This window comes from Rhizopus delemar, genomic scaffold (genome assembly GCF_000149305.1).
Source record: "Rhizopus delemar RA 99-880 supercont3.4 genomic scaffold, whole genome shotgun sequence".
In the NCBI taxonomy this organism is placed as follows: Eukaryota; Fungi; Mucoromycota; class Mucoromycetes; order Mucorales; family Rhizopodaceae; genus Rhizopus; species Rhizopus delemar.
In genome coordinates this window covers 613,130-639,741 of record NW_027137830.1, presented here as the reverse complement: position 1 = coordinate 639,741, position 26,612 = coordinate 613,130, and the positions used below count along the sequence as shown (strand labels likewise).

Genomic DNA, 26,612 nt, shown 5'->3' with positions numbered 1-26,612 from the left:
TTATATACTATAAATGGGTTCTTTATTTAAGCATTTAGGAAAGAGATTAACAGCGTGTTGAATGAATATTTTTGTAATATGGCATGATATATCATACAATCCTTGGCTATCCTGGTGTGTATGTCTTCTCTACCACTGACCTGACTGCGTTTAACTTTATCTTAAGCAAGACCAGTACTGTTTTATAGAAGCTGGTTCAGGCAAGTAGAAAGTGAAAAAAAGATATCTATATCACTTTTTCTCAGTCATCATTTGAATCTCATTAGAGGTATGAATAAGCACATTATATATAACTAAGCAAAAAGTCTTCATTTCAGGAAACTTAACCATTTGGCTCATGGTTTCAGTAACAGAATTTATGTACAGTCATTTCACTGCTAAATTGGACGTTTTGAAAATAGTGGTCAGACTTTAACAAGTTTTAAAACTGCAATTTTACTTTTTGGAATGACTGTATCCAGGTGAGTAGTACAGAAACTGATGAGATTTTTTAGTGCTGCTTTTGAGGTGGAATTCTCAAGCACTGAATTCCCAAGAATTGACAAAAGCTGCGAATGACCACGAAGGCCCATCTTGCATAGGCTATCAAAGCAAATATAAAGTAAGCCCATAAAAAGATGTATTCAGATGTTGGAGTTAAAAGCGGTTTTCTATAAAACATGTCGATCAACTTGTCTGTACACTTCTTTTTTTTTTGTTTTCTTACATCGATATAAAGCGCGGTAAATTGGTCAAGGTAGCACCTATCATTAATGGAACCAAGAGGACTGTGAATTTAGGAAAGCTTGATTTGGTAAGATGAGCCAAAATGATCTTGGTGGCCATTCTACCGAAAACGATGCCGGCTGTGATGGTAAATAGAATAAAGTGGTGATGACTAAGAATGGTAGAGTAGGGCGATATGGCCCAGAAATAGAAGGAAGTAATATAGATCGCAATCGGCATGTTTTGAATGAACATCGTTTTGAAAAAGGGCTTTTTTTGACTTTTTAGTGCCTTGTACATGGAGAAAAAGCTACAGTTATTGATTAATTGGCTCTTTGTGTTCAAGTAGCTTTTCTTTTACCATGAAGGTACATGAGTCAATAGAAAAAGAATACCGATGCACCAGATCAATGCATGTGAACGAGACATGTCCTGAGTGGGTAACCATGAGATCTTGAGATGTGATTGCCAGAATTCAGGGCCTGGATACGATTTGTTATCAAGTGAGTACCTTTCTGTACATGTTCACTTACCATAAATTCCAGAGAGAATAAAGACAACACAAGAGATGATGACACCTTCTGTTGGTGCGTTAATGTAGCCTAGATAAAGTGTGCCTGTATGGTATTCTTCTAGAGTTGACAAATAGAACCCTAGCATAGCAATCCCATACAGTATAACACTTGCTTTCGTATGACCTGTACCTAATCCTGCTGCTTGTAAAATAGCAGCAAAGGAGCAGTTGACGGCATCACATCCATGATCAAAGAGTTCACCCAAAGGAGACGAAGTATTCGTTCTTCTCGCTTGCTTACCATCCACGTTGTCAAAGGTAGAATAAAGCCAAAGCCCAGCGGCAAAACTGAAATATAACCACTTCGGCCCTGATTCAGAGCCTGTAGTCATATGAGAAGCAAGCAAAGAAGTCAAGATGACATTGATGATCATAAATAAGAGGCCTGTGAGTGTGATAAGATTGGGTCTAGACATTCATACATTAGCCTTGTATGGTTAACGTATAAACTAAATAACTTACGCCATGTTGATTGGAAAGAATTGAAGGCACCAATTCCAATAATGACTTAGAATGTATTTTGTTGTAAATGATCGGTCGACAGCACTGTATTTATACAAGTGGAGCGCATTCAATTGATCTTGGCTTAGAAACTCTGATTTCCAAAACATTTAAAGAAAAGTAGGCAAAACAAAACAAAAAAAAAAAAAAAAGATTGGGAATAAAGTCGATCTTTATGATGTTACACGTTTTATCACTCATTTTTTACAAATATGCCTTTTTTCTCTCTCTTTCTCTCTTTGAAAAATAAAGAGAAGTTTTTGTCCATTTCACATGAGCAATCGTGATTGATTGAAAAGATTGACACGTGAAATGTACTTGATATCAGTCGGATTAAGCAATAATAAAAGAGTTTTGCTGAACACAGTTGGTTTAAAATGCCGCTTGCTTTTTCTATTCCTTTGAACTCAAAGCTTGGCTTTTTGTTTATTTGTTTACAACAACAAGAAACTTGCTTTTCTCTTTTTCTTCTCTTTCACTCTATTCTTCCTTTTTCTATTTCTTATTTTAAGAGAGGAAAGAAAAGCCAGACAAAGACGATTCATAGTATTTTCTTATAAGCACACTGGATTACTAAACACCTCACATGTACTCTCAACATTCTCAACATCCTCTTCGACCTCAACAACCATCGCTACCAGCACCACCACCACAGCAACAAAAAATGGTTCATTATCCTACTGCTATGGATACGACTTATAATTCTTCCGTAGCGCCATATACAAGCAATACGGTCGTTCGACATTCAGGATTACCCCCGCCTCCTCCACCTCCACATCATTATACCATGCCGCCTGAACCAGCACCCAATGCCTCGGATGCTAATATACCACCTTTATCTATACCTGAATTAGCAGATTTTGCATCCATGATGGTTTATCTCATGTGGCATGCAAGAAGACCTTCTGTAATGGCCTTACATGACTTATCCAAGACAATCACTAGCACACAACCCACAGGGGATTATCAGTTGGGACATTCAAAAGAAACAGCGACGATTGCAAACCGCGTGAGTGCTGCATTTAAAAAGTTTTGTAAGCAGGTAAAGCAAGCCAAGAAAAGACAATGTCTACTTGATGTTCATATTCTAATTAGGTACTGACAGCTACACAACTTTCGGAATCGGTCATTTTGCTAGCTTTGAAGTACATTGCAATGTTACTTCAATACAATCCTAGTATTCAAGGAGCAGAAGGATCAGAATATAGACTGTTTACAGTAGCACTCATGTTGGGTAAGTAGATGTACAAACAAATACAGCGTATATTCAACTTGAACATAGGAAATAAATTTCTTGACGACAACACATTTACAAACAAAACATGGTCCGAAGTGACAGGAATGAAAGTGAGAGATTTAAATGTGATGGAATTAGAGTTTTTAGATGTGCTTCGATTTAAATTATTTGTTAAAAATGACGAGTTTGATCGATGGAAGGCGGCCTTATTATTATTTAGACATCAACTATTGAATGCAGATGACCATTTGTTGGAGGAATCCTTTAAAGGAATTGTGAATGTACAACAACAGCAAAACCAGCAGCAACAGTACCAACTCATGCTGATATTATCAAAGGCTCAATTACCACATTTCCCTACACAACCGCTCAATAGACCTTTAACTCGAGTGCCTTTACGTATACCAGTACAGCCTGTTTGGAGACATCATCAAAATGCTATGCCAACACCCACCTCCACAACAACCACTTCTGCGTCAGATTATTATCATTATCCCAAGACAGCTCCAACCAATAATAACAATACATACAAAAGCACATATCAGCAACAACAACAACAACAACCACCTCTTTCGATACAGCAACAGCAACAGCCTGTTCCGATCCAACAACAACAATCAACATATCCGCCACAACAGCAGCAGCCAACATATCCGCCACAACAACAACAGCAGCCAACGTATCCACCACCACAACAACAACAGCAGCCAACTAGACCTGTAGGAAGTTATAATAGTTACTATGCTTCATCTACACCCACCATGATGGATGGCTACTATGGTAACAATAGTAACTCTAGACCCCCACCTCCACCATCACAACAGCCAATAAGAACAAATAAAGCTTCCTATTATACTGAACCAGCCAATGATTATACACCAACCCATCTTTATCCAAGAACGAATCATAATCCAAACACAAATACCAACCTAAATTATCCACAGGTAACAAAAGCAGACACTGAAAAATAATACTCATCTTGACCTGTTTTGTTTAGACCTATGTACCACATCATCAAAAACAACAGGCACCACCACCTTATAACACGAATGGTCACAATGGACAGTATAGGAGAGTGAATGGACCGGTACCAGAAGATCCGCTGAGTGCAATGGAATCTTATCGCAATCATATAAAATAACAACATTTAATCATTGTAAATAAAGCTATAAATAACCCCCCTTGTTTTTCCTATTTTTTTTACATCAACTGTTTTGGGGACATGGCAAACTTATTCATACGCATTCTTTCCTGTAGGGTTAATCTATCCAACAAGGATGCCTCTTTTAAAGCAAGGATCGATATCTAAAACAAGGTATCACGAATAAAACATGTCCCATTCACCATGCTCTTTTCATCCCACTTAGACATGTCTGATCCATTTTAACAAACAGTTAAGCCCAATCTATGGCTTTCGGGTTGACCCATCATCGGATTTGAATCCATCCCTTGTTTCTTACATGTCCAGTGCGTGATCGCAACATGAACAAAACGATCCAAACCCCATCTTTCTATCCACTGGACCCGACACGGCCTTGAGCGGGTCGCATTGATTTCTAAAAATGGAATTTAAAACTTCAAAAAGGAGAAAGGAAATCGATTGAACTGAAACGCCATAGGAGCAGACAGCCAAGGCTTGAGCAGCCTTTGATGTCAACCCATGCAAGGACCATGAATCGCGATGAAGTAGTAAATGGACCAAAGAAATAGAAAAGGGCCATGGGAACAGACAGGAGGTAGTCGAGATGAGATGACAGACCGTGGTTGGGAGCAAGCTAGAGGAGAAAGAAGATAAGATTCAAGTTGTTTTAATAGCCTGTGGACGTGTCCGTTTGGGAGGAAGAGAGAGAGGGATGACAAGCATGCTACGGTGTCTTACAGTCAATGATTGATTCATCTCTTTGATGGGTTGTGTAAAGGAGGGACAACGATCAAGAGGTTGAGTGCATGTGAGTTTGGAAAGAGCATCTAATGGTTGATTGTAAGCCTTGTGGATGATCCTACTTTGATGGATGCTCTTTGTTTTTAAAAAAAGAGATGAGGGGGGCAAACCAATGCATGGTTCGTGTTGTAGACAACTCTTTGAACTGTTTGAGTCATGCTACTTTGATCGTGTTTACAAAACTTGAAATCTCACTTACTTTATCACACGCCTACTCTTTTCGCACCTTTTTGCTTTCTGACCGAAATTGATCACGACCTGTGTTTTGAATGGAACCCATTTTACTAAAAAACACGCTGAATTTCTCACAAGAACCCCAACCGTTTCAAATGAGTTTCCTTTCGACAGTGATCACTGTGGGGGGGTTGTTGAGTCTGTTGTCAAGAGAACATGATATCATTTGCGATGAATACAAAGGCTTGTGATAAATTCAGATGGTTTCTTGAGTGAACCCGTCGGCAGATGATGTGGGACAGAGTGGCTTATATGAGCCATTGAAGGGATGGGATTACGCCGAGGCGGCCGATGTGAATCAAAAGAACGGATGACATCTCCTTTAGGTTGAAGTGACTTTAGGATGATGGACAGCCGTTTTGAATGATTAAGGGGCTTTGCATGAATAACAAATAAAGAAGAACAAAACTGTTGTCGATTCTACTGTAGCTCCTTTGACTGTTTATTTTTACGCGTTACATTGTTTATAAGAAGACTCAATGTATTTTGTTCAAGTGATTCAAAATAATAAGCATCTTAAATCCAAACATCATCTCCCTTAAATATCACGTAACACAAGCTATAAAACAACAAAAAGACACCTTCCATCTACTCTACCTATTCCGATCTGTTGACCCCAACAACCCTTCTTTTCTCTCAACAGTTTCATGATCCTAACCTGTGTTTATGAAAAAAAAAAGGCAAGAGAAAAACCTGGCTTGAAAAGAATGAAATAAAAAAATGTCAGCCCATGTTGGCTGAAAGAGACAGAGAAAGAGAGAGAGAGTGGATGAACGCGTTCTAGAAGACGAGGTAATCCATACCATGAATAAAAAGTCACGTCACTCACAAGTGTCACATTAAATCAACTCACTGACACATGTACACTATCTGACCACATTACAAGCACAAGAAAAAGTTGTCAACATAAAAAAGAATTCAAGTCGATTTCTTGTAAAACCAAAAGGGTTTCTTTCCTAAAAGAAAATAGTGTGTGGAAATTGAATGGTAGTCAAAAACATGTGAGTAACCTGATCTGATTCAATCTGAAGACTTGTAACAATACCCTCTCTTTCATATTGAAAAAGAGAGAGAGAGAGAAAGGGTAGTTCATGAATTCAATAACCGCTAATTTTTTTTTTTTTTTAAATTGACAAATATACTCGTCAGCAGACCATTGATAAGAGCAAACTAAAGACAAGTTGAAGGACAAGTGAGCAAGCGTTTTTTTTTTTTTTTTTTCTTTTCTTTTTTCATTTATTTTTTATAAAATGCCTTTTTCTAATAATTTAATGAATTTGAATTTAAATATTCAATTAAATGACAAAGTAGACAAAGATCAAATAGGTGATATTTGGACTGGTAAATAATTCAGATTGAATAAAAAGAGTCAAATTGATAAAGTTGATTAGCATTAAATAAGTGCAAGAATTATGTTGAAAATGGAAGGAGATTAGAATACATGTCCTGGAGACTGTGGCAACTAAAGACAGTTAAACAACATCATTCAACATCATCACCTGCCATCGCTCATGACGCATCCTCCCACGAGGTTTCACAGCATGGCGGGCCCATAATAAAGACCGGGGATGATGTTGGTCAGGTGAGAGGACGAGAGGAGATCAATCAACAGAGAATAATTATAGTGGATGAAGAAGATGAAGATTATTTTTATAGCGAAGAAGAGGAAGAGGAAGAAGAAGAGATACAATATGAATTTATAAAGATGAAACCTAGACCACCCACTTCACAAAGATCTTTATTATCTGATTTATTATCTAAAGAATCAAGTAGTTCACCTCCTTCACTATCCAATTCAACTACTTCTTCCATCAGTCATACATCATCTCTCAAACCCAATTCATTTCATTTCACAACAAAAAAAGAAAAAATCATTCCATGGCAAGATGAAGTATTTCATGATTGTTGGTAGTCAATAAAATTTATTTTTCTTTCCCTTCTTTTACCATCCTTGCCAACCTTCTAAATTAGCTTCAAATAACTCATCTTCACCTCCTTCAATGATTTGACAGATAGGGGTAAAAGAGGAACGACCGGTTGATTTCACATAATCTTGCGCATATCGAAGTCCATGTTTACGTTCTTTACGACTGGCATGTTTACCAATCCATGTGTACACTTGATGTCCCACATCAAATATAAATACATGGTCACTCTCAAACATCTCTTTTCTAATCTTTTCTGTTCCAATCAATTCCATCTTTAGTTTCATACCAAACAATCCACTGGAAGATAAACGTAACAATCTCTTTTCAAACTCTTCTTCTTCTTCTTCTTCTTCCTCTTCTCCTTCTTCTACTTCTCCTTCAGATCCTAATGCTTCAAAGAACTCACGTTGATGATCACCCGAGTCTTGCTCTGCTAAAAGGATGAGATCATGTTATCTTTTTCATTCTTTGTTACTTGCCAACAATCACCATGTCACCCCTTCCATCACGTTCAGATATCAACTGAGCAATGAATTCAGCTGCCTTGGCTCTCTCGATCCCACTCGCCTTATTGCCTTGCCACTGGTAAATCACACTGCCCGTGTCGAGCACATAGACCGCACCTGACCTGAGACTGGTATAACTCAGTGGGCATTCCGAAATGACCACAGCGTTCTGTCGACGGGAACCTTCTAATCGCTTCGGTCTTTGAACACGCAAGAGACGGGTAGGAGGCTCTTGTTCTTCTTCGACATGGTTGAATCCACTGGCAAATCCACCTTGAAGGTAAGTCAATTGCTTGAAATAACTCAAGAATAAACTCGATTCCTTCTTTTGTACTTCTCGATGTTGAGAACCATATGTGTCAAGAACTATAGATCAATTAGCATCCCTTCTTCTTTATATTTCATCTACTTGCAATCATCTAATTCCACCGTCTTGTAAGCAGCCGTTCCTGCCTCATCTTGTGTGGTCTCTAAACCAAGCCAAAAGTGAATATGATGAATAAGACCATCCGAGTTTTCTTTCTTGACAGACTATTTAAAAAGTATGAATCCCATCCATCCTCTCTTTTCTTTCCTTACACTCAACACAACATAACTATCACCTAATCAACGCATCAGAAGTCGTATTCTCTTTAGCTCACAGTTACCTTGATAAAACTTTCCATATTGATTTCTAGGAACAGCAATCAACTTAAAATTTTGAACTCGCCAAATCCAAAGACCACTAAAAGGATACATTCAGTGCCTCATCTCTCTTTCTCTCTTATTCTTACGTCTCATGGCCAATAGGTGAACCTTCATAATTCCAGGCTGTTTCAAGTGCACCCTCTTCTTTACGATGTTCACGTTCAAGTTCTGAACCAAAGTTAGCCAAGTTCGTATCGTCCAAAACTATCATCCTTTCTCGTCAGCATCTCTTTTTTTTTTTTTTTTTTTTTCTCCTTTTCTTTACGCCAAGTAGAGTTCCTAAGCATAATGTATTCTTGTTTTTATAAAAAAAAGAAAAGAAAGAAAAAAAGAAAAAGTCTAAAAATAATTCAATAGGATAGTTACACGCATTTCTAGTTTCGTGCCTCCATTTAGTAATTTTTCATCATTCGCTCGATACTTTATTTGTAAAGCATTTTGACAGAATGTCAGAAAGAATACTTTTTATGGATTTTATCTTGTACATCGTTTGTCTTTCATCTCCCCCCTTTTTTTTTTAAAAAAAAAAAAGAAAAAAAAGAAAAAGGTTTTTACAGTGAATGACGACTTGTTCAAGATTTCCTTTTTTCCTTGTAGCAAAAGCGGTCTCCAAATTTGTCAAAGTGTAACAACACTTGCCTTTTTTTTTTTTTTTTTTTTTTTTTGCCATGGACGTTTTCTGCAGAAAAATGATATCAGAAACGACCCATGTTCTTCATGGATAACTAAATGACCCTATTCACTCGACTGATCTCCCATCCCTTGCATCCCATTCAGAAAACGTCTGTTCACAAGAGCTATTTGGAAAAGCGCAAGAAAAACAAACGAGTCTTTTAACTGTGTCTGTTGCCCTAAATACTCAAGCACGACCAAAGACACCTAGCCATCTGTGAAAAACTGATCAAGCCATGAATACTCCTAGATACGGATCATTTGCTAAACTTGATGCTTTATCCCATCCAATACCTCTAATACATATTCTCTGGCTCTCTTTTAATTACCTCGATTCTGGCTTTACGTATTCTCAGGATTAGTATGCTCTTTAGGAAACTATTGTCTAATAAGCTTGTTTACTGCCACATTTAGAAAATAAAAAAAAATAAAAACCCCCTTTTGAATACTGTATTTAGCCATCAGTGATAGAGGTTGGCCACTTTTTGACATCAACCAAAAAAAAATTCTTGTGATTTTTATAGTAAACGAGATCAAACCTTTCTAAGAAACATTTTTTTTAATTTAAAATTATGAATATGAAACATACAAAATTTGACTTTGCTTGAAGCCTGTCAGAGAGAGAAAGAGCTTTTGATTAGTCAAAATAGTCGTAATTCTAAAGGACTTCATCTTTTTTGGTGAGTAGATGTAATTTTTTAAACAATCAATTTATACGATTTTGATGTTGTATGCCAATAGAAAAGAAAGTAAACATGAATTAAATACTGTGAGGCTTTATAGGAAGACATATTGTTACTTGTCAAAAAAAAAAAAGTATAAAATTCAACTAGATGATGATGTCTAACAGTTGCTTCACCATAACTAACACTTTCAATCATTCTTGAAAAGTCATTTTTCATGCATCTTATTACCCTTAGGACTCTACCATTGATAATTTTCGTAAAAGTGTGTTATTGTCAAACTGGATTCCTATAACCTATCTTTAAGCTCAAAATGGATGGCGAGATGACTAATTCTTTCGTCCTCCTAGTCATTGGCTTCTTTTCAGTATCTGTTTTCTGTGTGTGCTTTCTTACCGTTGATACTTGACAAGGAAGCTCACTGTTGTAAAAGAAGAAGAAAATCATATCTTTGCTGGTCATTAAGCTACCTGTACCACCTAAAACCCACTTTACCATTTGGAACAAAGGAATATTTTTCGATCTAAAAGCTAAACATTGACAATACTATTCTGTGCATTTAATATATAGCATCCTTTTTTTTTTTTTTTTTTTTCATTCACTTCTCTTGGGCTATTTACTCTCAAACACAGTAGCCATCCTTTTGAATGGGCAATCTAAGTTTAACCATAGGTCCATCGCTGTCAAGCATACCTACCGTCCTCTCAAAAGATCAATTCTAGTCAATAAAGATATAAATACGCTAAGATTGAGGACAAATGGGATTAATAATATACACATATTGTAAGAAATGACAACGGATAATTGCTTCAAACCTTGGGTCACCTTTTGGAAACCTTTTTTAAAATTCAGAGTGATTAGTGTAAAGATTTGTCAATTATAATTTTCTTTATTTTCATATTGATATCGCTTCAGTTCAAGATGAACGAACGTACGACACTGCAAAAACTAAATAAAATACAAAGGCGAATCATATTAATTCGTGTAGTGATGCTTACACCGCTAGTTCTGTGATCTCTCTATCGCTACCAAGTACACTAGAATAGCCATAATGAGCAAGACAAGATTATAAGCCTTTGTTTATTTACAAACACACGATTCTGACATTTTTGGAAATGTATAGGAAGCCTTAATTCGTATGCTTGTCTTTTTTAAGATTTGTACAAGCTTTTATTACCAGTAGAAAAAGAGAGAGGGATGGGGGAGAGAAACATCTTTAAAGAAATATAAAACATTCTTTACAATTCAAAAACTAATATCCAAAGAAACCACTTTTTACAACTTTTTTTTGTCTGTCTTACCCTTTAAGCTTTAAAAAAGAGTGCTTCAAAATAATAATGCAGATCTCATGTGGCACAACATAGTTGATCATCTCTCTATTGTATTTTTTTCCCATAAGAAAAAAATGCATATAAACAAACACAGAAAGCTTCCCTCTTTTTTTTTTCTATTTTTTTCTTTCTCTTTGTAAAAGCAATACTTTCTGGTGTATTCATAAAATAATATTATTGATCAAGTCTCTTTGGTAAGATACTCTTAAACATGACTTAATGTTTCAACTTGGTATATCCTTCAATTCATGGACTCTATGGAATGGAACTATCTCATACACATGTTTGCTGCTGCTTTAATAAGAATACTTGGTCAAGTGGTCTTCTTCATGGTCTATCTGTCTTTCTCCTCACAGGTATTCTCTTTCTTTTTTTTCTTTCTTTCTCCAAACAAAAGCTTTGCTGCATACATCGTCCATATGATTGTGCATATCAGAAGCTTCACTCTTCTTCCACTATTGATCACATACTGGAGAGGCAGTATGGTATCTAAACCCATGCAGGTGTGTAAGCACTTGTTCCGCCCGTAGAGTCGCGCGTCGGGTAATACAATCAGCGGCGTCAAGCTTTGTTATTCCCGTATAAAGGCTGATGGTAGAGTAACATCTGCTATCGGCTGAACGGTAGAAATCATGGCAAATGCATCTCTCATAGATAAGTATAACAATTCAGATGTTTTGAGAACAAATGTTTGAGTTGAGATATCCTTGTCTTTAAAATAACCGTCTTGTTTATAAATGTTAACAAGGAATAACAACTCAATCAGGCCTAGAATATATATAATCCTTTGTTTTTATAAAAAGCATGCACTATGCAGCCAAGCAACCTACTGTTTGTTTTGAGTGGCTAGCTTAATATCATTTGTTTTGCATTTCTATATGCCGTTTACTATAAACAATAGAAATAGACTTGAATTGCAGTTAAAAGTACCGTTAGGGCGTTTGTCCTCATCCTTTTGGACAAGGTACTCTAAATCTGTGAGGGTATAATCCTACTATTTCTATTTTTTTTTTTTTTCTCTCGCAGTTAAATAAACTTAAACTTAACCTTGCACACCAAGTGACATGGCTACAAACAAAATTGTGTGTAAACATAATACTACACGTATTATAAGCTATATCTATACCTTACTATTAACAAGTCAGCAAGTGAAACTAGTTGTGTAGCCCAGATTACTAATATGAAGGTGGATAGAAGAACATCTTTAAAAAAAATAGCATTTTGTTTATCTTTTACCCTTCAAAGTAATTAGTAAATATGATTTCATTTTGTTTTTAATATGCTTAAAGTAAAAGAGGAGAAAGATTCATAATTTTGCTTTTAACAAAATCCATATGTTAACCCCAATGAAAGCTTTAAAATCACAATTGATCCAAAAGAAGATCAATAATATCCTTGTTGTAATAAAAGATGATACTGATGAAACTATAATCTTTTCATAAACATTCACCCAAAGTATACAAGAATGCAGTTTATTTAAGAGATAATAAAATAAACTGTTACACATCTGTCAATTATCATATTCTTTGATGACAGTAAGCTGGTTTACATTTTGTAAATGACCTTCGAAGCTTGGATTTCCAGCTTTATAGCTCTGATAGTTTGTCTACTTTGTTTAAAAATAAACAAATTAAAATAGTATTTTAATTATATGAAATCTCTTTAATTCTTCTCCACTTCTCTTTGATAGACTTTCCCAGTGATATTTGTTTTACAGACTCTGCATCCGAAATAATATACATGCCCTTTAAAATTGAATAGGTCAGTGACAGCAGAAACATCGCCGGTCATCATGAGCAATTGAAATTTTGAGTGGTAGGTATCATTTTCGCAACTGGATTTGAAGCTCAGAGTAGGCAGATGTTTGAGTTTTGTTATCAGAGGAAAGAATAGCCAAATATCCTTGGGCTAATGCTTACCATGGAGAATAGCTAATTGAGGCATGCTCTTTAGTTGGTATCTGTTTATACGTAGGATATGAGTAGAGAGATAAGTAAAAATCAATCCATTAAAAGCTGATCTTTACTGGTATTCAGGATGATATTTGAACATAATTACATGTATAATGATCAGACTGATTTTGGTATGTATAAACTCAGGACAAAATTCATCAAGACATATCACGTTAAAGACATTGTAAATTTGTGATATAAGGTTATCTTTGATAAGATTGTTGTAGGATTTCACGTCAAAGATATTGTGATGTATTTCTTGCTTATTGTTACGGTATTTGAGATTTACATCATCTTCATACTTTATTCTAACATAAACAGGGATTTAGTTTGAGCCCCAGTGTCTAGCAAAACAATCTTTTGTCTTTCACGACAGAAAGCTCTTGCCTGAACTTTTATCATTTCGTATTGTATACAAGCTTGTCTGTTTTTTTTTTTTTTTTTTTTTTTTTTCTCTCTCTACAAAACTTGTATTCTAAATTTTTGTCCTCAACAACCATTATGTATCCTTGCAGCATTCATACTCTGTCTGTTTATTAAAATATTTGGTCAGGAAATTGACAAAACTGTTGAGAAGAGTTTCTGTGATGATATCCACGTTTTCAACCATATACACAGGGATAGTGTCCAAGCTTTTTACTATTATAAAAAAGGAATGAGGTTGCAGGTTATTATTCATGTCGAATGCAAAAGCTCACCATCTTAGCAGCTAGATACTCATGAATACGCTTTTATTTTGCAACGTACTCGATTGACTTGTTGACCACCGCACTGTTTTTTCGATGTTGATCATGGATAACTCCACCATCGACCTTGTCATTGAACAAACAAAAACACGTTTATTCAGAGAACGATGACTGATCGTGACTACCATGACTTAACCTCACTAGGCCTAACAGGCTTGACTTCAAAGCATCAAAAATCATATAAATTATTCCTGCTTCTGTAAAGTATAATTTAGCATGCTAATTTTATAGAATACTTCAAAAAATAGCAGGAAACCAGCTTCTTTCTGCTGAGGATGTCATATTTTTTTTTGACAAGATTGAAATAATTCAGTTATCTACTGATCTTTTCAAGCGTTCATTATGAACACTTTGGCTTATTTTCATCAGAACATTAAATGAGACTTATTATCAATGAATAATTTTTACAACGACACGCAATCTTCCTTGTTGTTTCTATTTTAAATATACCTCATCTATTTACGTACTACGAAACTTTTTTTTTTTTGCTCCTTGAATGCATTTAGTAGCTTATTTCGAGCACACTTTAAGTTCGTATGCCACAAAAGCAAAGGCAGTTTAAAAAAACGAGGAGTAACTGTCGTAGAGATTGCGTTTTTCAGTGTTACATTGCTATTCGCGATTTTCAAACTTTATTTTTTATATGAAAAGAATTGACTCTTTGATATTGAACTCAATGTGAATGAAATTGATTCAATTATGAGTAGCATATTTGCTTTTTGTAGTTGAATGCCAAGCTTATCAAAGAAAATGATAGATGTGCGCAATGTTGAATTGACAATATACTTCTTTCGGAGTAAGCCTTTTTTTTGAAAATGTATTTATTTTTTGACACACTTTCCCTATTTGTAAGTTCAGCTGTAGCAACTTGTAGATGTCTGTAGTTACTATACAGTTTTTTAAAATTTTTTTGATAAACACTTTCTTTTTTCGATTGTCATATTAATCATTCATCGCTAAAAATAATATATAAAAACCACAGCCTTTTTTTTTTTTCGAAGAGAATGGGTAAGATATAATGAAAATGAATATGTTCTCCTTATTCCTAAAGTGTGCGTGAATTTGCTTTTCTAAATTTTGCAAATTCTGCTTCTATTTTTTGATTAAAAAAGGGGGTCGTTTTACAAATCATGTCTATTAATTTTAAGGAGTTTTTACGAATGAATTGCAGTTATCAGTGTACACTACATATGTTCTTTCCTTTGATACAATTAGCTAATTTTCATGTTATTCGTAAAGACAGAGAGCCAAAATAGGCTTTCCAACATAAAACCAATATTTTTGATTATTTAATGAATACGCTTTTATTAAACAGTTGGATGGGTGGGAAAAAAACAGGGGAAGGTTATCATGGTGAAATGTCTGGAACAATAGTTTTTCCCTTTCGTATGTCTAAGCACAAACTTTTTGCCCCCTTTTTCGCGAATGTAAAAAAGAGCCCCTTTACGTTTGTTTTTACAAGAGATCCAGTACAAGCTTAAAAAAAAATAGGAGACCAGAGAAAGATATTTAAATACGAGCAGATTTAACAAATTTTTTTAAATCAACAAACAATCACAAAATGAAGTTTATCTCTGTCCTCGCTGTCATCGTCTTGATCTCTGCCACTGTCTCTGCTGCTCCCCAACCCTGGTGGGGTCACGGCCACAATAAGCCACATGGTGGTGGAAACAAGGAAATAAACCAAAATGCTGGTGGTGCTGGTAATGGCGGTTCCAATTCTGGCCTTGGCGCTGGCATCCTCTCTGGTGGTGTATTATCCAAATCTGAAAACAACAACAACATCAAGCAAAATGCTGAGATCCACTAAATGTGAAATACACTTGATGTTTTCTATTCTCGCATGTATCAACAGGAGCCTCTCTCTCTTTTTTTGTTTAAATAAAGTTTCTACTTGTTGCTTAATTTTGGTTTGATATTTTTCTTGTTAAAAGATGAAAATTGTGTGGTGGCGTTTGATAAAGACTAGAGAGAGAGTGTGTGTTTTGTTTATCGAAGGATAAGAGCACAGTGTTGAATAGAGTAGTTGATGGATTAAAGATTGATTGTGTTGTACACAGCCTTACATTACTCTTTTCATCTCAATATTTAACGGAAGAATCAAGGCGGGTTATATCAAGGGACTTTGTTGTCAAACATAATTACAAAACAATGAACGGGTTGAAACTGAGTCTGATATCAGAAAAAAAAACTTACGAGTATTTTTTTTTGTATTCATCGATCGTTCATACATGACTGAAGTTAAAAGGGATCCCCGGAACTTGTTATAACTTACTTTTTTTTGTGAACAGATGCTTATCAATTGCGTGACCTACGGGAAACAGAGAGGATGAATTGGTTGCTTAGTCTAAAGCATTGATAGTCAATTAGGAATAACAAAGGAAAAAGTTGACGTTGAATGATTGGATTGATTTTGCTCTTCAAATATATGTCGCAAGCGTTTCTTCATTGTAAAGATATAAAATCAGCAGATGGTTAGTATAGTAACCATCTTTGCTTTTAAACGTCATACTTGAATCACGTAAAGTAAATTTAGTGCTTTTCATAAATGATTGGTAAAGACGCACCCAATAAGATTTCTCATACAAAGGAAAGCTTGAGTGTAACTTTTTATTTTCGTAGGAACAAAAAGGTTCCTTGACGCTTTACTATCGTAACAAATAAGTGTAAATTTTAATTGTTTATTGAGATAGGATTCTTTTTTCTTGACAGAGAGGCTATATAATTTACAAATAGCAAAATAGAAAATTTTGAATAACGTAATGCGAGTGTATGTGTGTGTGAGTGAGTGAGTGAGTGTGTGTATGTGTGAAGTTTAATGTCCGGCTTGTTTCAATACAGCATGATAATTCTCTGTATTTCGTTTCAAGATATCCATCACTGGACCCAACAACCTTATGAATGCTTTCTTGTTGAGAGTAGCGCACTTAAGACGTCCATTAGACACAACTGTAGCAGCTCTGGGTTTATCATTTAAAAGTGCCAGTTCTATAAAAAGCATTGGTGAGTAGGTGAGAATGAAAGGAAACCAAAACTTACCACCAAAGTAATCACCCTTTCTACCAATCATAACTTGCTTCTGTGTTCCATCCGGTAGAGTCTTGTAAAAAGCAGCTTCTCCATTTTCAATCAAATAAAACTCTTCACCGACATCGCCTTCTCTAATCACCACATCCTTATTTTCATATACCACAGACTCTAAGGCGTCTGCGATCTTATGTCGTTCATATATTTCCAAAGATTTAAAGATTGGCACCTCGCTCAGGAATCTTTCATACATCGATCTCTTTTGGTTTGTATTTTCCATCAAGATCGAACGAAACGTCATTCGATCTAACGCATAAAGCACACAGTCAGTCGTAGCAATAATTGAAGCTGCTCGAGGCGCATTGTACATCAAGGCCAGTTCACCAAAGGATCCCATAGGTCCATAGGACGTCACTTTTTTACCATCAATCAAACAATCCAACTGACCCGATTCAACCACATAAAAGTAATCACCTACCCCGCCTTGCTCGATCACTCGGACTCCTTTTGCGACTTTTTTGATAGCCATGGCATTCATCACATCTTGGTATTGTTCATCATCGAGATGCTTGAAGAGAAAGTTATCACTGATTGCCACCTGAATCCTTGCTCGTTGCTCGTCGCTCTTGTGGATCACAATCTTTTCTGTACGAAAAGTGGGTTGCATGGATTCTGCACTGACAGATGTTCGACGGCCTCGATTACTGGGCAGTTCAACAAGATCGGGTATCTCGTCTGGGACTGTGTCATTCTCTTCGGCATCACTCATAGATTCGTCTTGGATGGCCAAAGGATGCATATCTCCTGGTGATTCATCATCTGTTGAGGCTATAGACTTGTTAATCATTGACACACTTGTTTTTGGCCCTATCTTACCAGCATGATGTGACGCATTTCGTTCTTTTTCTAGTTGACTTTGAAAAAAAGTAGAGCAAAACTGTAACAAGTCTTCCGGCTGATGCTCTTTTACTTGCTGATCCAATTTTGCTTTTAATGAATCGTATTCTTCATAGTTAAATCTTGAAAGTGACATTTTTGCTTTAAAAAAATTAAATAGAAAAAAAAAAAAAAAAAAGAAATAAATAGAAGTTGATTAAATAAGTTTTTGTGTCTTTGCATAATGACAAGACCACATCATCTGAGTTTCTAAATTGGGTTTAAAGTAGGCAGAATATTAAAAAGGACCACTTTTGGTTCTTTGACGTCCAACGAGCGATCAAGCAATTAAAAACAATAGGTTTGCCCCTACAGAAATATCCACTGAATCATTCAAACCCTTATATTATGTTGACCCTGAATAATGAAAACAGAGACATAAAATAAAAGTGAGACAAAAAGAACAAGTAAAAAACTATAGAAAATCAAGAGTAGACCCTTGCCTTATTATGTCAATTGGCTTGACGTAATGAATAGAAAAGAAATGATAGCCAAAAAATTCTATTGTAATGTCTGCGGCTGACGCTAACCAATCAACTTTAATGCAACATTGATTCATTCAATTATGTAAGTATTTATGGCCAATTTAGAGTGATTGATCGCCTTGTTTTGTACTTTTATTATATTTTATGAGATAATGAAGACCCTGCTTCTTGATGAAGTAGTAGAGAAATTAATAGATGCAGTGAGGTCATGTCCTCTGAATCGGATGGAGTTTATGTTATATACTTGATATCAACCCCATAATGAGACTTCCAACAATCACAAAGCCAACTACAACAGACGTAGCTTTGACGATCATTTCTTGGATTTTTCTAGTCAATAGACTATTATGAGTTGTGGTGACCATGTTAATATCAGTTGGTTTTAGAAAGGATATCAATAGTTGTTCTAAAGCAAACTCTCCGTCTAGTTTAAAAGCAGGCAATATGTTTAATAGAGCCAAGGCTATTGTAAACGAAGAGATGTACCTGTCGATGATATTCAGTAACAATGTTGGGTATAATAATTACTTACCTTAGAATCAATTCAAGTACATGGGGTAGAGAAGTAGGTAGTACCCAAAACCTCGGCCTTAATATACTAACTTTGACTATCACACATCATTTAATAAACTTCAAAAACATGCCTAGCATTTTTTTTTTTTCTTACCACTTTCCCAAATATCTACCAATTCTCCTTCAAATACAAATACCTTTTTGTTATCCACTTCTTCACTTGTTATCCAACTAGGAAATTGAGCGTGAATCCGCACAACTTGTCCAGCTATAGAAGGTGCAAATGGTATAACACAAGTTGAATCAGATCCATTACAATCCGATGCTCTATAACAACGAGGGATATTTTTGGTGGCTAATACTGATAACGTAGGCAAACATTGCTTTTCCATTGTCTTTTTTTTTTTTTTTAAAAAAAAAAAAGAAAAATGTCAGTCATACGGGATAAGTGACAGCTGAAAGGAAGGAAAGAATACCTTTTCAATCGATTGAAAGCAAGAGATAGACGTATTCGTTGACTGACCAAAAGGAGTCTCGTCAGTTACATCACAGCATGCATTTCCATAATCTTCCAATGGCTTGCTCACACAAAACCCAAGGTCAAGCGTGTGTCTATCGTCCTCTTTGAAGAGAAATGAATTCCAATCTTCAATGTTATTCGTTAAGGGCATATCATCCAATTGATAAATCACAGTCGAAGGAGGTAAATGTGCAGCGAGTGGTGAGTTTGTTCGAATATGGACCACACTGACACCTCCTTGTCCCTCTAGTGACTGCCAGCCTAGGAGAAGCAAGAGCAGCTTGAGTCCTCCGGCCAAGGAAACAGCTGTAAATAAGTAGAGGGTCAGGTTATGCCAAACACCGGCACAAATAATCTTGAGTTGACGAAAAGGTGCAAGTGTCTGTAATTGCTGATCAGGTATATTGACAAAAGCGCCTGGATACAGGTATAAGACAAACATGCCTGAGCTTTGAATAGGTACACCTTCAGAAAAGGAAGCAATGGCATGCCCTGCTTCATGAAATAACCCACAGACCAATAAAGCCAAAAGATAATAGCCAATATGCGACATGGGTAATGTAACACCTGGTATCTTTGCACGCAATCATTGACACAGCATCAGTTTGAATCATAAAAAAAAAGGGTTATATTTTCTTTCTTACCATGGGTAGAAACACTTGTTCATCACCATTTTCTGGTTCGATCAAATCTCTTTTTGCATGTGAAGTCGTTGTCAAACTGAGATGTTTTAGTGAAGATATAATTTTGAATCCTGCAAATACAATCACGACCATACCCACCAGCATAGTGATGGATGCCACTATAGCGCCTACATGAAACCATGCTTTCCAAAACCAGGGAGCAAAGTTATTCAGACGATAAAAAAAGGAATTAAGTCGTTGTGTTGTATATTTTACTTGAAATAACTTGATCGACCACTGATCTCGTTCTAATTCAGTTGATTGTTGATGTATGGAAAATGTCGGTAAAATGCTGTGCGGTGTGGTTCGTCGTGGTGTCGGGTTTCTCGTACTAAGAAGTTTTAGTAAAAACACAAAGAGATAGAGGAAAGTCCATAAGAGAAGGAACTGCCAAACGGCCGAAAATAGTTCCATGAATGAATTGTGGGTAACTTTTTTTTCCTTTAACTATGCTTACAAAGTGAAGCTAAAAAAAAGGGATACAGGGCCGTTTTTAATTGGAGAATCATAATAAACAGGATAAAGACACTTTTTCAATCACAGCATCCAAATATCCTTTAGGTTAAAGCTTCAAGAGCTTCAAAAGAAATGTTGTCAGAAACAATTCAATGACTTTATTTGGTTATAAAACTTGTTGATTCCGAGATAATTTGATTCATAACTGCTTCTAGAGTAAAATGCATGGTGACACATTTTTTATGTTTGTTTATCTAAACGAACAATCGCATTCTTTATTAAAATAAACAAAAACTATAATTTTAAGTAAAGTCATGGGGAATAAGTGGTGAGTTGAATGTTACTCTTGATTGTGTTATGTATAAAGAAGATGGGATGGAAAGAGATTTTTTTTTAGCAAGTGTTCATTTAACCACGTAATTTAGGACAATCTCTTTATGAGTAAATGGATTAGTGAAAGATATATCATGATTCATAGATATTACCTGGTTTTATGATTAAATGCTCCACATTGACAGCATTTATAAGTCACTGAGTTGACTGGAAGCTCAAAAATGATTTTATCAGATACAATTTGCATTACTAGTTTTCTTGAAACAAAGAAGAAAAAGAAAATAAATCAAATATTATTTATACTTTTCAATAATATAAAACTATTTATATACTAAAACAATCTCCGTAGCATACATCCTGTCAATCTCTCCATTATCGTTTCGGTAAAAGGAGTATGAATGACTCAGATAAGCTAAAGTCTTTTTATCAAAATTAAATATATCCTTTTTAAACAAGTGTACAACACATTTACTAAAATAATCACACATTTTTTTTTCTCACAATGAAACATGTTGCAATTACACCTTTTTGATGATTCAAATTATGGTAATATTGAATTATAAAACACACGTTTGCTTTTACTCTGTATAACAGCCATGTCAACAAGGTTTACTCAACAAAAAATCACATCATCCCTGCCAATTTGATGCAAGGGTTTTTTATTATTTAAAAAAGCAATATAAGCATCCTATATGTCCCATCAAGGTCTGATGTGATTCATTTCCTGTAAAATACTTGAATTATTATTTCCTGTAAAATACTTGAATTGTCATTTCTTGTAAAATACTTGAATTATTTCTCTGCTGTCGAATCTAATACTTTCGGAATACTCTCGGAATGCTTTCTTTTTCCTACTTTTTCTCAATTCAAATGATACTTTCCTTATATAGTTTAACCATCATCCCACACTAGGTGACTCACAAAGCTTCTTTTGTGTTCAGTTGAAGTTGATTCTGAGCATTGCAAAACCTGTTTTGTTTTCTGTTACAGTCTAGTTATTACTCAGCTTTATCGTTTTATGAATTTTTATTTGTCGTTTCCTTTTTAAAGAATAGCCCTACGCTCTCTCCATTATGAAACAGTGACATGAAAAGAAAATGTGTTCTGCTTAATCTTTAATCAATTTCTTGTTCTTGATTGCCTCTTTCTTTTTTTCGAGGGTTATTTGTCATAGTTTAACACACATCTTTCATTTTGTATGAATAAAATATGCATCAAAAGTAAAATTGCCTGTTTCCAACATGATACAAGTTAGAAAGTTTCTTTAGGTCACTAACATAAACATAATGATGTAACAAGATCATGTAAAACGGTTGAAGGAATTCTTGTAGTTTCTTATTTATTCAAAATAGAAGCTTTGGAGTTGGCTACAATCAATCCTTGTTGGCCCAATTTTCCACGTGTAGATTAAGCATTTATTTTGTTGATTTCTTTTGGTGGCAAGTCAATACATCACTGAGCTCTTTCAAGACATTTGCAAGCCCTCCAACTATAAACGATAGTCTTCAAAGCATCAAGCCTATATCTTTCGCTTGAATTACAGAGAATCTGTACTTTCATGCCATCTGTATTTATTGTGTGTTTACTTTATAGACTGATTATTCACAAAAAGTATTGCAATTAGACCACAATGATGCTTTATAAAAAGGAACTGCAAACAAATACAAACAAGGAAAGAAAGACAGTATTCTTTTATCAGAATGAATCTGCTAAAAAAAAAGAGGGGGGGGATTCATTTTCATTGTTCTTTTTGGTTTTGGCTAAGTTGTTCAAACTTAGGATGTGATGACCTTGATTTATACATTATAAACATCAATACCATTCTTATTTGAAGACTGACTCATTGGTTGTCACTAAAAGTTGATGTATAAAACATTCAAATTTATTTCTATTAAAAAAGACTACAACAAGTCCAACAATTTCCAAATTCTTTAGCATCAAATCCTCCAGGACAAGGAATCCTGTCTTGCCAGCACAAATCCAAACAGACGGCTTCAGTAACAGTGGAATTGACTACAAAGGAACCGAGAGCAAAGAAAACAACCGTATTAAGTTTCATATTTTTTTTTATAAAGTGAAACGCAAAAGCTTTTTTTTAAAAAAAAAGGAAAGTTTATATGTAAAAACAGGTTCTTCTTTGTAGACTCCAACCTATATATGGTGGATTGTGTTTCTAGTTATCTAGAGTGAATAATGAAATGAGAGACAGTTCAAACTGTGTACAAATTAAACAAATCATACTGCAAGAGAATATCAACATAGAACGATGGGTTATAGTTTGAAAATGAGTGGCATGCACTTTTAGCTTATCAGGACATGAAAATGGTAAAAGGATATCAAGCTTTCACATCAATTTACATGAATAGAACTCAAGTTTGTTTTCTTATTATCCAAAGATTAAATCAACGAGAATTGATTGTTCTGAAATTCAAATTTTGTAATTTAGTACTTCCTATGCGTAAGCAACACAAAATGATTACATTGTCCATCAGACAAGGAAGCCAAGTGTAATTTAACATACAATAAGTAAATTGATTTAAAAATAGCAGCATAATCCAGAGATCGATGGATTATTTCAAATCATTACGTACAAACCTCTTATTCTATCCATGATTTCTTTCTATGTAGCTTCAGCTGTTGTGATGCTTTAGACCTTGGTCAAATCATTTCGAGATGTCTTTTGGCTCCATACGGTTCATATGACTGACACTACTGGTAAGGATTTTGATCAAAACTTCAAGGTCTTTCAATGTCACCCTTGTTACCATCTCTGTAAACCTATACATGCTTCAACATGATGTGATTAAGTGTTTTCATAAAATATTTAGGAACAGGCTGTAGCAAGAGGCTTTTACGAGTCGAGTGATTTATATACAATCGTTTCAGTGCTAAAAGGCGGTAATCTTTTTTGGACAATGGACGGATTTTATTTTTTCAATAGGCAGAGTTTGATTTCGCTAGCCTTTCTTTTCGAATTCTTCAAATGTCCAGCAACAAAACACTCTGCCCTGTGTCGTATTATTAAATACTTAAATTTCGTGCGGGATTAGAGACGTTTTTCATGTTTTATAATTTAAAACAATCTATACACATCAAGTGTTATATAGCCATCACTGTATACAGACAGCTCTCGTCATTTAATTTGTTCGCCTCTGGCTTCAATACAATTCATTTTATAAAAAGAAATGCTGTTCGCATTTGATGGTTACTTTCTGTTACTTTCACTCAATAGAATGGCTCAAGATAATCATCCGCTATCAAGCTTTTCTTTTTATTTCACTTTTAATCGACAAGTTCTATGTGAAATGTAAAAACTGTAGATAAAATAAGAAACAAGTGAAAAAAAAAAAAAAATGGAAATAGCGTGCAGACTTGGAAGATCAAAAACAAAGTAGATAGAAGCAGATCAAACGCCTTTCATTTAAAAATAGCTGCAGAAAAGCTTTACATGGCCCACAGCAAAGCATCAATGCACACCCATATTTTTGATCCAATATCATCCAATTATACTGAAAATACAAAAAGATAACAATGTACGAAAGGACAGCATCATTCATACTCTGCTGAATACCAAAGAGATAAAAGACCTTTCTAAATAACTTCATATCAACTTTGGAGATACATCAAAGTCACTCAACGCAGAGTTACCACTGGCTGAACCGCTGGTCAAAATGGAATAGTTTTGCAAGAATGGATTTGGTTTAAATGACATATTCGAAAGCGTACCCACGTCAGCTATGTCGAGTTATTAAACACATTAAGACCCTATGAAGAAGTTGAAGAATTAGTTGCTTAAACACAGATCTTTGTATTAAGCCAAATGGACTGTATTTTACAACCAAGGCCTTGACTAGTGCTTGAATACATGAGACGGATATTCTAATGACCATGACCTTCAAAGCTTACTCAAGACGCACGTCTAGAAACAGCTATTGGCTCTGTACCTTTCTCAACAGGATTTTATAAAGGTTGATCATGTTCTCTACTTGTCAGCCCTGATGGAAAGAGGTTGTCAAAGAAATCAGTGATTGGTTCACGTACTATGAACGTTCTTATCACTTGTTCGACAACCATCCTCACATAAAAAAAATGCAAACAAGTATTTGCGGGCCCAGAAGTGCATGTTTGTACCCCGCATCCGTTTCGTTTGAAAGAGTACAAGGATATTTTTACGATTGACAATCTTGAGGAAGCCTTTCGAGCTTCATCTTCATTCCAGTGCCCGACTCGGTGTATCCTGTTCAAGACAGTTCACAGGCTCCTTTGAGCGCCCATCGACTGATTCATATCTACGAGGCACATGAGATGACTTTAAGTAAGCGTACTGCAACCATCAAATAAACAATACATATTTACAATCAATGTATTTCTAATTATCTCAAAAAGATAAACTGAATCCATTCTTTTTGAATACATGTTTGATAAATATCCGTTTATGATGCTCAGCTCGTAACAAAAACGTCCACTATACCGAACTCTTTCAAAAGGACGATTTTCATTTCAAACAGTATTCACGCTTCTTCAAATACATTTACCGAGTACTGAACAGTGTCAAGTACAATGGAGAGCTCATGTCTTTTGTTCATGTTTTGTCAACTTGGCTTGTTTGTTAACTGTAAGAAAATGTCAGAAAACACAACCGTTTTAGAGCCGAACATAAGAGACAGACATCTGTTGGGGAAGAAGAAAGTGATATGTGCCTCTGATAAGACAAGGCGATGTTTAAAAGAAGCAAGTCCACGACTGAAACCAGTAAAAGGAAATCAACAGAGAAAGAAATGCAGCTTCAATGCTTTGTATGGGTTCCATCTTAAAAAGCAAGTGGTGGAGGCAGCATGGATCAACCATAGAAATTGCTGGCGATCAACAAGGAATACAGAAAGACAGATTGAATTCATCAAGTCATAAAGGAAGAAATGAATTTAAAAAGAAGGCTCTTTGGTATCATGATACCTTGAATGACCCAGAACTTTGTGAGAATCATGTTGCTGGTTCCTTGTCAGCGCTTGAGGAAAGAGAGAGAGAAACGTGTGACTTGGTTCGAAATTCATTCTATTCTCATTGGCCAAATTTAGTTTTCATTTTTTATCCTCCAAAGTCGATTGATAGCATTTCTCTCAGTTTTTTTTTTTTTAAAAAAAATATCTACAATGAGTAATCCAGCAACACCAGGAAACAATCCTATTCAACCCAGTTCATCCTCTTCCGCACCTACACCAAGACCAGAAATACAAGCTACAGCCAATCGTGAGAAAACAATGGCTGAATTTTTATCTTTAATGGACAATTATGCGCCTATCGTAAATTACATCAAACCAAGAGCCAATCTTTTGAACTAAACTTTATAAATAAAATAGATACCAGATGCAGTAACTGATTATTACTTGAGCAAGTCAGGCTTTGATTGTGATGATGTTCGAATGTAAAAAAAAAAAAAAAAAAAAAAAGAAAGAAAAGAAAAGAAAACAAAAGGATTAATTGTTTATGAAAAAAAATAGCAAACGTCTTTTAGCACTTGCTACACAAAAGTTTATTGCCGATATCGCTACTGATGCTTTTCAACATTGTAAAGTAAGACAGTCTGGTAATAGAAAGACAGGAAAGGTAAATAAGAAATCGATTGGGGATCGTTGGGTTGATTGACATGCATACAGGAGCGTAAGACTGTGTTGACTATGGAAGATCTTTCACCTGCTTTAGCTGAATATGGAGTCAATGTTAAAAAACCAGAATATTATTCTTAGAATGAAAAAAAAACAAAACAAAAACAAATCATGAATTGTGCATGTGTGTGTGTGTTTGCGTGTATATAAAATAAAGAGAGAGAGAAAAAGGGATTCATTTGAATGAAAGTTGAATGTGGTTTTTATTATTAATAAATACAGTATTGAATCATCCGTTGAATGTTTTATTCAAAAGAAAAGAAAAAAAAAAAACCAGAGGAATGTAAAAAAGCCAACT

General features: G+C 35.2%; 10 protein-coding genes across 10 annotated transcripts; 4 read left to right on the top strand and 6 right to left on the bottom strand.

Moving 5' to 3' along the window:
• Positions 1–490: 490 nt before the first annotated feature.
• On the bottom strand, positions 491–1,890 carry RO3G_05757 (uncharacterized protein; the record flags this gene model as incomplete). The annotated part of the gene is made up of 5 exons (XM_067660347.1): positions 491–650; positions 707–1,015; positions 1,067–1,187; positions 1,239–1,687; positions 1,742–1,890. The coding sequence occupies 5 exons, from the start codon at positions 1,888–1,890 to the stop codon at positions 491–493; spliced, it is 1,188 nt and encodes a 395-aa protein (XP_067516448.1).
• Positions 1,891–2,366: 476 nt separating this feature from the next.
• Positions 2,367–4,158, top strand: RO3G_05756 (uncharacterized protein; the record flags this gene model as incomplete). The annotated part of the gene is made up of 4 exons (XM_067660346.1): positions 2,367–2,822; positions 2,876–3,014; positions 3,063–3,961; positions 4,015–4,158. The coding sequence occupies 4 exons, from the start codon at positions 2,367–2,369 to the stop codon at positions 4,156–4,158; spliced, it is 1,638 nt and encodes a 545-aa protein (XP_067516447.1).
• A 2,285-nt stretch (positions 4,159–6,443) lies between these two features.
• Positions 6,444–7,105, top strand: RO3G_05755 (uncharacterized protein; the record flags this gene model as incomplete). Its single annotated transcript, XM_067660345.1, has 2 exons — positions 6,444–6,534; positions 6,585–7,105. The coding sequence occupies 2 exons, from the start codon at positions 6,444–6,446 to the stop codon at positions 7,103–7,105; spliced, it is 612 nt and encodes a 203-aa protein (XP_067516446.1).
• Positions 7,106–7,135: 30 nt separating this feature from the next.
• On the bottom strand, positions 7,136–8,525 carry RO3G_05754 (uncharacterized protein; the record flags this gene model as incomplete). Its single annotated transcript, XM_067660344.1, has 6 exons — positions 7,136–7,554; positions 7,745–7,993; positions 8,104–8,158; positions 8,207–8,229; positions 8,275–8,351; positions 8,401–8,525. 6 exons carry the CDS (start codon positions 8,523–8,525, stop codon positions 7,136–7,138), a joined length of 948 nt encoding a protein of 315 aa, XP_067516445.1.
• Positions 8,526–11,571: 3,046 nt separating this feature from the next.
• RO3G_05753 (uncharacterized protein) lies at positions 11,572–12,267 on the bottom strand (the record flags this gene model as incomplete). Its single annotated transcript, XM_067660343.1, has 4 exons — positions 11,572–11,768; positions 11,931–11,975; positions 12,048–12,068; positions 12,237–12,267. The coding sequence occupies 4 exons, from the start codon at positions 12,265–12,267 to the stop codon at positions 11,572–11,574; spliced, it is 294 nt and encodes a 97-aa protein (XP_067516444.1).
• A 2,992-nt stretch (positions 12,268–15,259) lies between these two features.
• On the top strand, positions 15,260–15,508 carry RO3G_05752 (uncharacterized protein; the record flags this gene model as incomplete). The annotated part of the gene is made up of 1 exon (XM_067660342.1): positions 15,260–15,508. One exon carries the CDS (start codon positions 15,260–15,262, stop codon positions 15,506–15,508), a length of 249 nt encoding a protein of 82 aa, XP_067516443.1.
• A 1,005-nt stretch (positions 15,509–16,513) lies between these two features.
• On the bottom strand, positions 16,514–17,758 carry RO3G_05751 (uncharacterized protein; the record flags this gene model as incomplete). The annotated part of the gene is made up of 3 exons (XM_067660341.1): positions 16,514–16,686; positions 16,738–17,553; positions 17,602–17,758. 3 exons carry the CDS (start codon positions 17,756–17,758, stop codon positions 16,514–16,516), a joined length of 1,146 nt encoding a protein of 381 aa, XP_067516442.1.
• An 817-nt stretch (positions 17,759–18,575) lies between these two features.
• RO3G_05750 (uncharacterized protein) lies at positions 18,576–19,732 on the bottom strand (the record flags this gene model as incomplete). Its single annotated transcript, XM_067660340.1, has 4 exons — positions 18,576–18,609; positions 18,679–18,754; positions 18,814–19,054; positions 19,136–19,732. The coding sequence occupies 4 exons, from the start codon at positions 19,730–19,732 to the stop codon at positions 18,576–18,578; spliced, it is 948 nt and encodes a 315-aa protein (XP_067516441.1).
• A 2,810-nt stretch (positions 19,733–22,542) lies between these two features.
• On the bottom strand, positions 22,543–22,710 carry RO3G_05749 (uncharacterized protein; the record flags this gene model as incomplete). The annotated part of the gene is made up of 1 exon (XM_067660339.1): positions 22,543–22,710. One exon carries the CDS (start codon positions 22,708–22,710, stop codon positions 22,543–22,545), a length of 168 nt encoding a protein of 55 aa, XP_067516440.1.
• A 3,091-nt stretch (positions 22,711–25,801) lies between these two features.
• On the top strand, positions 25,802–26,395 carry RO3G_05748 (uncharacterized protein; the record flags this gene model as incomplete). Its single annotated transcript, XM_067660338.1, has 4 exons — positions 25,802–25,951; positions 26,009–26,073; positions 26,150–26,255; positions 26,306–26,395. 4 exons carry the CDS (start codon positions 25,802–25,804, stop codon positions 26,393–26,395), a joined length of 411 nt encoding a protein of 136 aa, XP_067516439.1.
• Positions 26,396–26,612: the final 217 nt, after the last annotated feature.